Consider the following 16,369-nt stretch of genomic DNA (forward strand, 5'->3'; position numbering starts at 1 on the left):
TATTATTTGTATGGTTTTAATTAAAAACGAGCGTGCAGGGTCTCGATGAACAAGAAATTATACTGGTCAGTAGTGTGACCTTGATAGTGATTTGTAAGTCCCAACCACTTATACTTTCAGTCATTTACCCTTGACATCTCAAATACTCTGATATCTGAAAGTTTTTAACCAGTCCCATCTAGTTTGAGATAACAAGATTTGACTGTACTTATGTCAGAATTTTTCACTGATAAATACATTGTAAGGTCAAATACTATACAATTCAAAAATTGTAAGATGATGATTTAAATACTTCCATCAATATATTTCAAATCTCAAGGTACAATACCACCTTCAACATAATGAATAATTTAAATTATTACTTTTAGACAATCAACAACAACCGCTAAATAATGATTTCCAAAATATAAGATTTTAAAAGTATTTAACATGTACCGGGTAACTTGAATTTATTTTTTAAATGTTGACTTTTATCTATGCACATTTGATAAACATGTTTTGCAGTAAATATAAGCTATTTGTATACATGTAATTCAAATTTTGACAAATTGCCCTTGTCTCAAAATAAAATATCTATTAACAGTGCATTAACATGTAAAATTCAGTCATGTTCATTTAGCAATATCAGTGTCAGATAAAAAGCACTTGTTTTGATGTTCAATGAGTTTCTCCTAGTTTCATTGAACAATTATTTCAAATTTTACAAGTCAAACTGTCTTCTTAAGAAATTTCATTCTCCATCTTTGTACACTCTGCGCAGTTTTTCTCGTTTGCCTTTGTTATTGTGTTTCTTCCATGGTTTGCCGGCTATTGAGGTCATGCTGCCACTCATACTTCCTCCCCCCATACTAACTCCTCCCGTCTGACGTATGTTGACGGAGCCCTTTGAATGCATGCCCACATTTAACTTCTTAAAGAAGTCCTTATCCAGCTTGCTTTGGGAAGGAGTCGCCTCCTTAGGTTTCTTTTTTAACAAAGCACTTTGCTTCTCCCTAAGGTCTTTTGGAACTAACCCACAATCATGGAAATCTTCAGGATCTACATCAGGTGGAGGATGACAATAGAGCAAGCGTCCATTCACAAAGTCCTTGAGGATGTATCTTGCAGTTCGCGGGCAATCTGGGGTCCCATTTACAGCCATGTACCCCCTCATACTCCCGTAGGTTGTCAGTAGTTCCTCCGCAGTAGGAAGTCGATTAGGGTCTTCTCCTTCTGATGGAGGTGGAAGATTAATACCATACAAAGCCTCAAAGGTTGATCTTGGAATATAACTGCACACAAGGTTCACTGGGGGCCAATGGTCCCGCATCTGGTCAATAGGTAGAATTCCATTCACAATCAGTTCTGCTTTTGTTGACACAAATGAGGGGAATACAAGACCGGGACAATCACACAACATCAAATCACTCTCCACATAAAGCGTCTGGAAATGCTTGGTTCTCCCTGGGGTTGAAGATACAGGGACTTTCTTGGTTTTAAGGATGGCATTTATTGTTGAACTCTTCCCAACATTAGGGTAGCCTACCATTCCCACTGTAGTCTGTCCTTCTGTAACCTTTTCTCCTTGATGGATGCTCTTGAAATAATCCAGCAACTCCTCTGCATTAAAGACTTTCACATTGTTATTTAGACCACCAGATGCTTCAGCCCTAGTTGAACTATGGCTGAGTGCTGTTTCTAATTTGTCAATATCATTGACTTCATTGATTGCAGGTGATGCTGTCTCAGCTGATAGGACCTCACTCTCAACTCCGGTTTCTTCTTGTTGCTGATTTTCATTCTTTATATTGTTGGGGTCGTCCATCTCTTCATCTTCTTCTTCCTCTTCTTCCTCATCATAATCTTCCTCAAATTCCGGCTCTAAGATATTTTCTGCCTCTCTCTCTTCCCTCTCTGCTTTTTCATATCTCTCTGTTTCTTCTAGAGCAGACCAAAATGCCACTCGAGTTCCAGCTTTATCAAAATGTTCCTTCCACATTTCTCTCTGACTGTCACTCAAAAAATCTGCTTTATTGATCAGCAAAACATTAACTTTTCTGGAGTCAACTTCCTTGACATACTCTTCAAGATCAATACATTGGTACAGAAGAGGATTTCTGGCATCCACTACTTGAACAATAATGTCACTTCGCTCGATAACTCTCCATAACTGTCGCCAGAACTCAAGATTCTTTTCATATGGAGTCATGATAATGCCTTCAATTTCTTGCAAGGAAGACAGTCCTCTTCTCCATTGCAGAAAAGCTTCCTTCTCCATGTGATCCAGCTGTTCAGCTGTGGTACTCTCATCCCAATGGGGTCTTCTTGGAATCCGAAGTAAGGTTTCATGTTCCTTGTGTAACTGTTTAATTCGTTCCAGATCCTCGGGTTTTAGTCCTGTATGCTTTTGAGGATCTACAAATTGAATGTTAAGTTTCTCAGCTGCAAACTCTGTGCCAGCGAGTTCTGCAGTTGCCAGAAAATCGTCCAAGTTACTCTGTTCTGTGACGGACTGGAGGTTCAGTCTCCCCCAGTCATACCCATCCTGAAGCTCGCTGGTATGGAGGAAGGAGTCGTCACTCTTAACAACATTCCGTTTACCAAAACGATCCTTTATTATGGACCTTCCAAGATTTCCACTAGTTTTCTTTCTCCCCATTCTGTATATTATTTCACAACTACAACTACAAGTACCACATGTCAACAATGAAGATTTACAAAAAAAGAAGGACAACTCTTGTGGTTTAAAATTTTCTATTAATCTAAATAATGAATCTGTTTATTTATTTATTTTTTACTTGTATATGTCTGTTTTCAATTAAATTAAAGCCTTGATTATGATAGCTAAATTTACTAAACATCATATATTACACAATATTGATAATTTACGCAGCAATGTGTAAATGTTTTCGGAAATATTATCGTCGCCGACAGGTTTTAACAATCACTTTTATTTTTCCGGTCGCACCTGATTGGCTGAGATGAACAACGAAGGATTAGGTGATGGTCGTATTTGAACATTGGCGGCTACAATCACCGATGACAAAGTGAAGACCAGATCAGAAGAATGTCTTTCCCAAAAGCCAACCTCAAAAGGTTCAACGAGGTGTCGGGTAAGTCTGGAAAAGTTTGCATTTATTTGATAATGTTGATCTAGCGTGAAATCCATCTCGTAAAAATAATCACAGGATTTAAGACCCTATATAGAGGCTTGATCACAGGCGTTCACAGCTAAAAGACGAGAGTTTAATTCAATGACAGAAAATATGTTGATGATCGGAAATAAATGTTGATATGATTTTTTCAGGATGCGCCCCTCCTGTTGGTAGTTATGACCCAAAATTAGCACCAAAACAAGCAGGAGGAATCATTGATAAATCAGAAAGATTCAGACCTCCAAAAGGTAATTATAGATTTTCTTAGGTATGTATTTGATTAAGATAGTTGGTATAAGGACTTAAGTCTTGAATTCTGAATAAGGTTGGACAAAGTCTCAGCAAAGATTTCAGCTCGGCTTGATTATTCCATGTCTAAAAATTCAGCCTTAACATTGGTCGCTTGTTGAGTTTAAAATCGTAATGTGTATGTCTTGTCCACTTCAATTTTGCAGCATAATCATCCCTCCAATGAATCTTTTAATTTAAATCTGCATTTCTTATAATTATCTTATGACTCTTACATAATTTATACTGCTGGTATCTATGTATTGATTCTACCGTGTGTTCATTTTCACTCATTACCCAGTAGGGAAGCTTGAATGATGCTGGTGAGCAGTACTAAGTGCACATTAAAAATTATTGTTATATTCAGAAGTATATTCTCACTATATAACTCTCTAGAAGAATAGTCAATAACTGTAAGATTTTTAATATTGACCATCTAGGAATAATATCTAGAGAAAATTCCTTCCATTTCAAATGATTGCTTCTGATTCGTTGATTTGTACACGGTAACGTAAACAAATCGTTTCGTCTCCAAATTAAGGTGACGTAATAATAAGCAATCAGTCACGGCAAGTAAACAATGGACGCACAATGCGATTGTTTGCTATCATAACGGATCTAAGGATTTGCGAATTACTAGAAAGTAAATCAGTAGAACCTCTGAAGCTTGATTCCTATTGCGACAGAATATCAGCAGTGACTGGGTGATGCCAAGGTAACTTTGGAAATGGACTTTGCTCATAATTGAAGTGTGGATTTTATGTTCAGCTGAGTAAAATTATGATAATCTGCTTTCAAATCCTCTTTTAGTTTTAAGCTTGTTTCTTCATATAACAAAAAAAAAATGTTGACTGTGCTTTTCGGGAAAAATTGATTATATTAGCCCCCTTGGGTGGAATATATGCCTTCTTCTTCAAGTCGGGAAATATTTCGTTCCTCAGGGCTAAACTATATTGTGTATTCTCTTATACTTACAAAAGGAAATATAACTTTTAACCCTTATTTATTAATTTATCGAGGATGTTAATTTGTGGATGAGAGGTACCCTTAATATCCAGGAAAATTGAGCGACCATGAAATTGAATGATTCCACAGTAATCAATGTTGCACTCAACTCCAGTCAATATTTGTATAAAATAAAGCTTTCAAATGATTCTGAGGGAACTTTTTTTTAATAGAAAGGTACAATATAGCAGTTTAAATCAAAACAAATACCTGCTGGATAATTGTTGGAATAATCCTTTTCCTTGAGAGAAATGCACATAATATTAATAGTAATGATTGATAATTAGAATAATAATATTTGATCTGCAAAGTTAAAGTGAGCAACACTTAAAGATATTATGATTTTAGCCACAACAAACAACCAATGTTTAGGCTGAATTTTCAAATATGAATAATGAATGACTGTCCATGATTGGGCACAGCTCTCTATATGGTTGGTTCACTTGTGTTTGAGGGTCATACACATGAATGATATGTCTTCTATTTTACCTATCAAACAAAACTCAATTTTCATTTATTTTGCCTCACACTGTGGCTCCTCTGAAGAAAAACTGAAAGAACACTTTAAATCAACCAGTTTGGCATATTTTGTGGCAAGTTTACTGTATGAGACAACTTTTTTAAAACAATCTATGAGTCAGTTTGTGCTTGTGTGATCATAAGGAAAAAGTCTGAAATCAAATGCACCTATAAAGTTGCAAATTATTGACATGTTTTAGTGAGTCTTAAAAAGATTGATTTGATTCAAAATAAATCATGGCTTCATTCTTGGGACTCTACTTTTGGTTCTATCACCCATCTGTGCAAATGCAAAGCAATGAAACACTCTATTCGGTAAATAAAATATTGGTCCCATACAGGTGCTTGACCATGCAATGGAAGTAAAACAAAATCAAAACTTGCACACATAAGCATAGAAGAAAAAGGTCAATCACTGGCAAGCTTTACAATGGTCAACTTAGGATCTATTCTACATTGCTCATGTGTTTAGCATTTGCTTACATAATATACGAAGACAGAAGATATGGGTTGTTGTATGATTGTTTATATGCTTTCAATATCAAAAATATAATTGTACTATGTAATTTTTGGTAATGATGCATCAAAAATTTTTTTTTTACTTTTTTTGAATTCAAGATGGAGGATCAGACATGTTGGATACTCCCTCCAAGAAAAGAATCCCAAGTGATTCTATGTGCATCAACACCTCTGTTGTAAGTCAGATCTAGCATCATTTATTGCATTCTATAAAAGCACATCAATATTTTGTTCTTTGTTTAAAAAAAACCCATCAATATTTTTCTTCTTTGTAAAAATCATGATTTGAATCTCTATTTCTCAAGATTGATACTAGCATCCTGAAAACTAAAGCAAAGAAACCAGACCAGACTCCATCAGCTGAATTGGCAAAGATCAAAGAGCTTGAAAGAGAGGTAGGGAAACTGGGCATACAAAAGGTGGATAACAGTGTATGTTTTTAACTTTTATCATTTTCATAATGTGTGTTGTACTTTCATCAACCTACGGTTAACAGGACTCAAAGTAGGCTTTTGGTCACAGTCGCCAAATGACGACCTACCATAAATTTAACTTGCCATTTTCGAATTTATGTCCCCAGTAGTAAAACTCAATATAACATTCAGGCCCCGCCGTCACCAACATTTTTAAATCCCTCAGCTCAGTCCTCAACTCAAATCCTCAAAGGAAAAGTGCATGAATTTAAAGTAAAAAATCAGACTTGAGGCTGAGTAATGACTTGAGGAAAGTTGGTGACGGCAGGGCCAGATATTTGCATATTTTCATTAAAGAAACTATAGAAAATATTAAAAGAAGTGTATTGTTGGAAAGGTTTTATTTGTTGCATGTTTGATGTATGGCAAAAAATCAATGAATTTCCATCTATCCAATCCTATCCTCTATAAATGACACAACGAACTCTTGATTTTTATTTTTTCTGGCACTAGAAATTTTCTTTAACTTTGATTAGGAGATTAACTAATCTCCAATATTGTGTGTTGTTTGGAGTTGATACATGAAACGAGTTATTTAATCAAACAAAATCATTTTACCTTCTTGTTATGTTAAAGTCTCACAAACATAACTAAACATGTTTGTCTCATGCAGTTTTGCATAAAAACTTCTATTTGACAAAATCTCTTCTTTGTATACAACACTGAGACAAACCACATTTTTTATATAGTCTGCCATTTTGTCTTCTTTGACAGAATATTGAACCCAATGTAAAATTAGAAAAATGATCCGGGTGGATATATTTGGTTGCCAAATGGCGACTGGCTTTTAATTTAAGTTGAAAAACCTGAATTTAAGATGCAAATGTGACCTATTTAGTCGAAATTTTGAGCCCTGGTTAACAGAGTGTAAGTTTTTGTGTCAGTCAATTAAATGCGAAAGACTTTTCCTTCTTAGACATTCTTTGAGTCAAAATTTACAATGACTTTTAGTTAAAATGTTGTAATACAAATGATAACCAAATTGGTTAATGCTGGCTTTTGTTATTTTAGATTCGTGTACTGTTACAAGAGAGAACCAACCAAGACAAGCAGTTATATCAGCGAGAAGAAGAAATAACAAAATTGGAGGGTCGTCTCAACAATGCCCAGACTGACCGCAGTTCTCTAATAGCTAAAGTGGCCAGCCTAGAGAAAACCATCAAGGATGTCAGTAAAGGCAACGACCTTCTCAAAACAAAGGTTGTAATTCTCTTCCATAGTCCTAAAATGTTGAGAGGATCCTGGGTTTTTTTCAGTGTTTCAACAATTTTCTCCTATTTTATTTAGATTGCTGCAGCGGAAAATTCGGGGAAGAAAAATGAGGCGTTGCAGTCTGATCTGTCTAACCTCAAACATCAAATCGAGGTCAAAGACAAAGAAATTCACCGCCTCCGTCAGGAATTAGATGCCCTGATGAAAACCCAACTCTCAGAGTTTGCTATGTTCGAATCTATCATAGTTACTTTGGAAAAGAAGGCTGCAGATTTTGGTAAGAAATTATAGAACAGCAAAAGAAGGCATGTTGGATGTATTCGATTGAAAAATGTAGTAATGACACAGAACTTTTTTATTCCACACTGTTACTGTTTTAAAAAGCTTAGCTTACAAATTTCTCGTGCAAAACTATTCAAATTATAAACTCTTGTTTCTCTGGTTACAGAGTATAATGGTTCTCAGAAGCGTGAAGCTTCAAAAACAGAGTCCAAGCCCAATAAAACGGAAGGAGGAACCATGTCAAATGAGAAATCTGGAACATCAAAGAAAAATGCAGAGGTAACTTTGAAGGGTCATTAGATGAGACAAACATCGGTTTGTCATATTTTATGGGGGCATACTTGAAAAATTTGGAACTTCCCAATCTTGTTTGATTTGATGAAACAAATCTAACTATCCAAACATAATGTATTTTTGCTAAAAATGTTTAAATTTTTCTGTCATGTTATTCATCTAGTTACTCTAAATTCCTTATATTACACGAATACTTAATTCCGCAATCCCACTGGTTTGTATCAAACCGCAAACGTTGAACTTTTCTCCTTATTTCTTATAGTTTTCAACTCTCAGAAAATAATGGCAAGATTTAAAATCTGCGAAGGATGCTTCTCGCAATTTTACGCGGATATTAATTTCTCTTGTTTAATTAGGAATTTACAGTACATTATGGGGGCAAGTGTAATGTTTTCAATGCGTTTTCCAGATAAGGCATGTACAATGTGATGTTGTTTGGTTAGTATCTAATTTTGTGTTTGTTTCTGACAGAAACTAAGGAGGAGGTTTGAGGAGGTGGTACAGAGCTATGGTAGTAAGGTAGAGGAGCTGAGGCAGGCAATGGAGGAAAAGTGTAGCCATGCCCAACAACAGTTGGTAGATCTGGAGTCAGCACTGAAGAAAGCTGAAGAGGAGGTGCTACGAATCTCCAAGGAAATGCAGGCCGAGAGGTAAAATGTCTATCAGATCATAACTCTAGAAAAAAATGTCGTGATATTTAGGATTTTGTTGGTTAATTGGCTGTGAATTGTTTAATTAGAGAAAAGGGTAAAGACCAGAAGAGACAGTTGTATAACAAGATCAGAGGTTTGACTGACAAGAACTGGACCAAGGAGGATGAAATCAGGTAAAATGGCATGCACTGTGGGGTTGAATCAGTTATCTTTGTGCTCATTTCTAGCATAAGTACTGTACATGTAATAAAGTATCAAGGGGTTTTTGTAAAATCCAAGCTGTGATGCTTATATAGACAAAACATGCATGTACTATTTTCCAGAAATGATCTAATGGTTGTACAGTAAGTTGACCTTTAGACATGGCTTCAGGCTATTGTGTCACATATACAAATGCATGACGAGGTTTTTATTAATTTAGACATTTTAATATTTTTATTGACTAAAGTAGAATACACCCAAGTATTCCTGATGTCCAGTGTGAGAGGCAGTGTTGACTGATTTCTTCAAAACATACACATTTTGTGTTTCTTAATTCATCCTCAACACACACACATTTTGTGTTTCTTAATTCATCCTCAAAACATACACATTTTATGTTTCTTAATTCATCCTCAAAACATACACATTTTATGTTTCTTAATTCATCCTCAACACATACACATTTTGTGTTTCTTATTTCATCCTCAAAACATCCACATTTTGTGTTTCTTATTTCATCCTCAAAACATCCACATTTTGTGTTTCTTAATTCATCCTCAAAACATACACATTTTGTGTTTCTTAATTCATCCTCAAAGCATACACATTTTGTGTTTCTTAATTCATCCTCAAAACATACACATTTTGGATTTCTTAAATCATCCTCAACACATACACATTTTGGGTTATTTGAATCATCCTCAAACACACATTTTATATATTATATATATTTCTGTGACTCAGGTATCTGAAGGGTGAGGTGGTGGCAGTGTCGGGTGTGGCCGGGGAGATGGACCAGGAGGCGTTTGAGTTGGAGGCTGAGGTAGCAGTACTGACAGAGAAAATGGAGCAGTTAGAGGAGTAAGTCAGGGAGATTCCCTGTACTCAGAGTTGTTTAAGAAAGATAAACACTTACAATATTTTTCAAAAAATTAATTATAATGTTGTACATGTATATTTTATTCTAATGGAAAATGAAATTAATTATTATATTCTGTGTTTAATGTTCCTTTTTTAGAGAGAAAAATACTTTAAATGAGAATATAAGGATTCTTATGGATAAATTCCAGATCCTTGAAAGAAACCATGGTATGTTTAAATATTGTTTAAGTAGATGATATTCTCAAAGATATGTTTTACTTTAGCATGTATCTTTCTTTTTACTGCCAGTGAAGGCAGATACACAATAAATTGCACAGACTTAAGGCATATTTTGTATATATTGATATAAACTTAAATGAATATATGCAAATTTTCATATTCTTTCCCTTCAGGGCAGGAAAAGAAATCTAGTAAAGAAGTGATTGAGAGTCTAAGTATGCAGCTGGAGATATCACAGTCAAGTCTTGGCAATATTCAAAAGGATTATTCTTGTCTGGAAGGAAAGAACAATGAACTGATTCGAAAAATGCACGAACAAATGGTAAGTTAAAGATATCATTGAAGATTGCTTGGAAACTTCTCAAAATTAGATTTAACTACATGTATGTAAAATGAAAACTGCTTTTCTAAATTCTTATTGTGATATAATGTTGATAACAGGAAGAAGTGGAAAAGCTCAGCCGCCAGATACAAGATAAAGATCAGGAGTGTGCAGGCATGACTGAGTTGATAAAGGAAAAGGAGGACCGAATTACGGATCTGGATGTTCAACTGGTGGGCGCTCGAATAGAGACACAGCACCTGAAAGAGGAAGCTGAGAAACAGGAAGAGGAAGTCAAGAAATTAAAGAAAGAGATTAAGGAAGTAGAGGAATCTTTGAGGAAGCAGTTGAAAGAGGAGGAAGAAACCCATCAGAAGACTGCAAGAGGGCATGCTGACCAAATTATTGACTTGGAGAAGAGGGAAATCTGTTTGATGGAGGAAAATGAGGCCCTTAAGAAGGATGTTGAGGGGGCTGCCTTCAGGTGTTCGGAGATGAAATGCATGGTTGAGAAACTGGAAGCAGATCTAGTGAGTGTACGTAAAGAATCTGAGCAGGAAGTTGAGCACTTGTGTGAAGCCAAAGACAATGATCTTAGGATTCTGCAAGAAAATATACAGCAAGCAAAAGCTGAGAATGACAATCTTCAGAAAATTATTTCAGAGAAGGATGACCAACTCTTACAGCATCAAGCCACCGTCTCTAACCTTGAGGAGAAAGAAGCAATTCTGAGGGCGGATGTGGAATGTCTGGAGAGAGAATATGCAGACTTTAAACTGAATCAGGAATGCTCCGTGGAGTCTATCATGCAGAAGGAAGGAGAAATGAGGGGAGAAAATAGTCAACTGAGAAAAGATTTAGAATCTATAATCAAAGAGAAGCACGAACTGTTCTGTAAAGTGGCTGAACTACAAGTAAGCATCACTGAGAGTCATTCCTCTCTTGCTGAAAAGGAAAAACTCATAGAAACTCTTTCAGTGGAAAATGGCAACATAGAGGAGAAATTAAAGACTATTTCTACAGAAAAAGACCAGCTTGATTTGGCTGTTGCTGAGCTGAACATCAAACTTAAGGAAACAACAGAGGAGATTTTAAATGAAAAGGAATTGTTATTGGAAACAGAAAATGCATTTAAAGCTGACATTGAAAAATTGCAGCAAGAAGTGGAAGAAAACAAGAATGCGTGTATACAGAAAGAGAAGAGTATTACAAGCCTAATGGTGGAGAATAGCCAGCTTATGAAAGAGATTGATTACCTGAGTTCTGTAAGGGAGCAAGATCAGGACCAAATGTCCAGTGAATTAAACAGCTTTGAGGAACGAGTGAAACAACTGATTGAAGAGAAAGCCGGTCTGTACCAGAAAGCAGCAGATATTTCATCCCAGAAAGAAAAACTGGAGGTGGAGATTCTGAAATTAAAAAATGAGAAAGAACAAGCTGTGGATGATCTAGAGAGAGAGAAGGTAGCAATAGGGGAGAGAGAGAAGTCCATGTCTGTTCATCTCAATCAGCTGGAGGAGCAGAAGCAGTCCTATGAACAAGTGATTACATCACTGAGTCAACAGGTCAAGGAGCTGAAGGAGACCAATGATAGGCTAGAGGAAGACCGCCAACAGCTGTCCAGTATGTCCCATTCTACACAGGCTGAGCTGGAGGGTCACATTCAGGCACTGGAATCAAAGCTCTCATCTGTTTCAGAGGAAAATTCATGTTTGACAGATCAAATGGGTCAGGCTGAGCAAATTAAGTGTAAACTTAAAGCAGAAGTGGAGGATCTGAGGGCAAAGATGGTGAATTTAACCCAGTCACATGATGGTGAGATTCTAAAACTGACAAACAGCATTCAGGAACTCCAGAAATCCCTTCACATCTCCACCAACTCCAACCAGAAGGAGCTCCACCAGCTTCAGGCAGAGCTGTCCAATGTTGTGAAGAAGAAAATGGAGGACAACCTATTGTTTACGGAGAAGATCAGTAAGGCTAAGTCAGAGCTACAGAGTGAGAGACAGATCCGACAGACTCTGGAGGAGGACTTCAACAACCTGAAGGGGAAGTGTTCAGACCTGGAGACGACCAGACTCACCCTCACAAAGACCATAGACAGGTGAGTGCTGGTCCATGTACAGCTAATGTAAAGGAAGACTATTCCTGTACTGTAGTTTCATTTTAAAATCCTTATGATTAATATCATTTGTGTGATTTTATTCTTTGTCAACCATTACAGTTATATTGTTTGTTTCTTTTGTAGACTGGAAGAGGAAAGAGATTATTTAAAGTCAGAGAATCAAAATAACAGTGAAATGGTGTCTCAAAGAGAGATTGAAAAGGAAAGCTTGATGAGTGAAATCCAGAAACTTCAGAGGTACATATGTTGAAATAATATATGTACTTTTTATTTAATGTACCAAATTAATCATGCATGTCATTTTGAGATTCTATTCAGAGGAGAGACACTATAAAATGATTATTTCCTAACAGTGCTCATAGAGATTTGGAAGTCAAAAGCTTAGAAGAAACAGAAAAACATGCTCAAGAAATGGAGGTTCTAAAAGAGTCTTTACAATCTCAGGCCAACACCGAAGAACTGGATCGGATGAGTGCTGAAGCTGAGAAGTAAGTCGTTTCAAAATTCAGGATCACCCTCATTTCTAAAAGACTCAGTAGATAGGTTTTACTTGAGTTGCAGTGAATTGTGGGAACTGGGAAAGAGGCCAGAGTAATTTTTTACAGACTTAAAATTTACGGGTATACAGTAAGCATGGGTGCATTTGTAAAAGATGACAAAAAATGACTCTTTATTTCAGATGGCAGAAACTGTTTGAGGATCTCCAGGCAAAGGTGGAACCTTTTATGGAACAACTGGATGCTTTTGAATTGGAGAAACAAGCTCTTCTGGGTAAATATAGAAATAGAAGAGTTGATATTGGTAATGGTCACTAAAGTATATCATTAGCTGTTCTGGCAATTTTTAAAAAGAAATTAAATTATATTTGAAATAAAAAATAAAATGAAATAAATATTATTTCAAACAGAATATCTGGTGATAACATGAATTAATTAACTGAAATTAGGTACTTTGAGTTCCAGTATAAATTGCAGGGAAACATCTACCTTTTCAAGTTAAAATATATTTTTTATGATTTACGTGTGTGTGTAACAGAATAATTTAATGCAATGTTTGGTTTACTGTAGGACGGAGTAACCATGCCCAGGCTGAGATGGATAGGTTAGCCAACCAGTATGCCAAACTTCTTGGACATCAAAACCAGAAACAGAAGATCCACCATGTCGCTAAAATCAAGGAAGAAAATATCAACCTCAAGAAGGTGGGCTTTGTTTTCTTAATGACCATTCATTGTGTTGGAATATGTATATGTCATTTCATTCTTGTGAAATGGAATTTTACAATAAATTTGAGTTTTCTGAAAATGTACAGGGTTTAGCAGGTTTAAATTATTCTTTGATATCAGGAAGTGACCATTTTAAGAGAGCAGATCACCAAACAAAAGAGAACCATCCAAAAACTTGAGGACAAGGTTGGAACCAATGATGGCAAGACAAAGTTTGACCCCAGCATAGCCTTTAAACACAGCAAAGAGAATCTAGTCCCTGCCGCATCGCCCCTGAAGGATGGTGGGTGTCTGTAAATCTAATCTTTGTCTGTTGTTTATCTGTACTGCATGTATCTCATTGTCGTGAGACTGCTGCAAAGTATTATAAATGTGATCATTTATCGTTCCATGTTGTCTGACCTGTAAAATGGGTTGTCCTTAATCAGTATCATCATTAAAACCTGAAGCCATTTATTATACACTTATTGACAAGACGGTAGGCCTACTCAATGACATATTCAAACTCAGCATTTTTACACTTTTATAAGGAATTTCTAGCTTATAATGTTTGATTGATTTTCACTCTCATATCTTCAAAACCTTCTTTTGCAACCAGTTTAAGTTTATATTCATAAAACTGACACAAGGCCAACTATCAGTAAGCATTCATGTATGTAAGACAGACCTGATGATATCTGACATTGTATTCTTGTATATTCTTGTCTGTATTTATGTATACCTTTGTTATTATACCATTACCAATATTGCAGACTATTCCTCAAGCATTCAACATGTTGAGCCCTCAGACTCTGTATCTGAGCCTTTGACAAAGGTTAAGACTTGTCACACCTGTGGCAAGCGTAAACAAACAAAGGGTAAACAGCTGCATGTCCCGAATCCTTGGAGCAATGCCTCAGTTGTTTTGAATGGCAGTTTGTCTGAGGCCACCAGTAAAAAATAAAATTTGCTTCCCCTCAAATCTGAATCTTTTTTGATAAATACAATAGGCTCATCATTTTGTTTCTTACAGTCAATGTGATAAAGACAATTTTTGAGAAAATTTGATATCATAAAATGTTTTTACTTTAATGAATTGGTTTGATTTAATTGGATTATTTGAAAAAGGGAAAACTAAGATATTTTTTACTTTGGCCTCATCAGTTTTGTGTTTTTCCTTGTCACAAAGTGATATCTCTCGGGTTTGTGACTGAGATAGCAGCATGTCCTATACTGTTTAGCCATCATCAGAATGCTATTGTATGCTTCTTGATTCAGCATGTTTCATTCTATTGTCTCATCCTGTAAAGGAATCCGGAAAGTTCTAAAGCCAAATAGCAGCATGTGTTTGAATTTCTTCTCACTTTTAGCCTGTGTGACTGATACACATGGCCTGAATCTTTTATCAGTCAGAGAATAGTCAGAGAATAGATATACAAGCGACAACTAGATACATTTGTAGTTGTTCTAACTTAATGTCTTGACAGCTCCACTGGAGATTTGATTACATCAGCTTCTTTATTTTATCAATATACATGTATCTACTGCAGTACGTAGTAAACTTTATTTTGGTTGGACTTTTAAGAACTCAGCATTGAATACATTTTCTATTGACGAACTTTCATTAATTGCTTTTAATTAGACCAAATACTGGTCCATTTCATTCCATTCAGGGTATACTAGTAATAGAGTATCTATTTGTAGCTATTGAGGTGTATTTAAGATTGGATGAAACCATTTGCAAATGTCATGAATGTAGATGGGCAATAAAAATATGGGCCGAAAATATACATGATGTAAATCTCTAATCTTCTAATATGCAGGTAATCGAAATAGAATACTGGCAGATGCTCAGACAAAGAGGAAGTAAACAACAACTGGTACATTCATGAAGAGGAAGTACCTGGTACACAGTTTGTACTCATGAAGAGGAAGTGAACACCAGTTGGTACTCATGAAGAGGAAGTGAACACCAGTTTGTACTCATGAAGAGGAAGTGAACACCAGTTGGTACTCATGAAGAGGAAGTGAACAACAGTTGGTACACTCACAAAGAGGAAGTAAACAACGGCTGGTACACTCATAAACGGCAGCTTTCCACTCAGGATTTTATTAACTAAACTTGATGTTTTATTTCAGCATGGCTTTGTAATTTTATATCTCCTGAAATTTTTAATGAAGTCTCTGCTTATTAGTTGAGCATTGTTAGCTACTAGTGAATTGTCATTAGATTAGTATGGTTAGATTTGAACACATATCAATTATGTATTCAATAAAAGTTATATTATTCTTGTATTTTGTTTTTTGTTGTTTCTATAACATAAATGCTTTAGTGTCTTATGTATTGGGAAAGTAATTGATTAGCCCAGATATTGGAGTTGAGTGCAACAGATACAGTAGCAGCGATTAACTTCAGGATCACTAAATTTACATGGATATTAATGTGACCAAAGTGTCTGTAAATCTCCTATTAATCAGCCTATATATTAATACCGGTATTGAGGTATGCAGGTAGTAAATCGAGTCACTGCTACAAAGTTCATCAAGACGCAAACATTTCAAAAGTTGCATCAATAATTTTTTTGGGGTATTAGGCCTACAATTTATACCGGTACTACTGGTATATCAAACTTCAATGCCACAATTTTATCTTGAAGGAAAATAAGTCCCTGGTTTTGTCATGAAGCTCACAATTCCCACTTAGAACCTTTTTAACAAGAGCTTGGACTTCCGGATGGATGTTACTATCTAGTTTGCTCATCAAAACAAGCTGTCAAACAGTGTCCTCCTTTCTTCTATTTCGCTAACAGAACCTCATTAATATTCATAGACTGTCAAAACTGTTGCTCTGCTGTGTGAAACTGTGTTTCACTGAAATATACATCCCTGGATGAAGTTGGACGAGTATCATTGCGTTCATTGTATGCATATCTATTATCCAATGGCTGGACAGTAAACCTTTAGTAGACCCTGCCTTCATCAAATCGTAGTTTATTACATACTGCCCAAAGTCCAAGCTCTTGTTTAAATGGTTCTA

General features: G+C 35.8%; 2 protein-coding genes across 3 annotated transcripts; one reads left to right on the top strand and one right to left on the bottom strand.

The window, feature by feature from the left end:
- Positions 1-212: 212 nt before the first annotated feature.
- On the bottom strand, positions 213-2,694 carry LOC105347334 (large subunit GTPase 1 homolog). Its single transcript, XM_066074655.1, has one exon. The coding sequence runs from the start codon at positions 2,636-2,638 to the stop codon at positions 731-733; it is 1,908 nt and encodes a 635-aa protein (XP_065930727.1). The 5' UTR covers positions 2,639-2,694; the 3' UTR covers positions 213-730.
- Positions 2,695-2,931: 237 nt separating this feature from the next.
- Positions 2,932-15,627, top strand: LOC105347335 (hyaluronan mediated motility receptor). 2 transcript variants are annotated; one of them, XM_020074966.3, is made up of 20 exons: positions 2,932-3,092; positions 3,287-3,382; positions 5,565-5,641; positions 5,771-5,860; positions 6,950-7,138; positions 7,226-7,427; positions 7,599-7,711; positions 8,198-8,376; positions 8,466-8,552; positions 9,325-9,441; positions 9,599-9,669; positions 9,855-10,003; positions 10,123-12,107; positions 12,252-12,365; positions 12,482-12,616; positions 12,808-12,899; positions 13,196-13,329; positions 13,474-13,636; positions 14,106-14,210; positions 15,156-15,627. In XM_020074966.3, the coding sequence occupies exons 1-20, from the start codon at positions 3,047-3,049 to the stop codon at positions 15,200-15,202; spliced, it is 4,191 nt and encodes a 1,396-aa protein (XP_019930525.3). In that variant the 5' UTR covers positions 2,932-3,046; the 3' UTR covers positions 15,203-15,627. The 2 variants fall into 2 exon arrangements, with proteins under 2 accessions (XP_019930525.3, XP_011454666.3); XM_011456364.4 differs by lacking the exon at positions 14,106-14,210.
- Positions 15,628-16,369: the final 742 nt, after the last annotated feature.

Source organism: Magallana gigas, chromosome 2 (genome assembly GCF_963853765.1).
Source record: "Magallana gigas chromosome 2, xbMagGiga1.1, whole genome shotgun sequence".
Classification (NCBI taxonomy): Eukaryota; Metazoa; Mollusca; class Bivalvia; order Ostreida; family Ostreidae; genus Magallana; species Magallana gigas.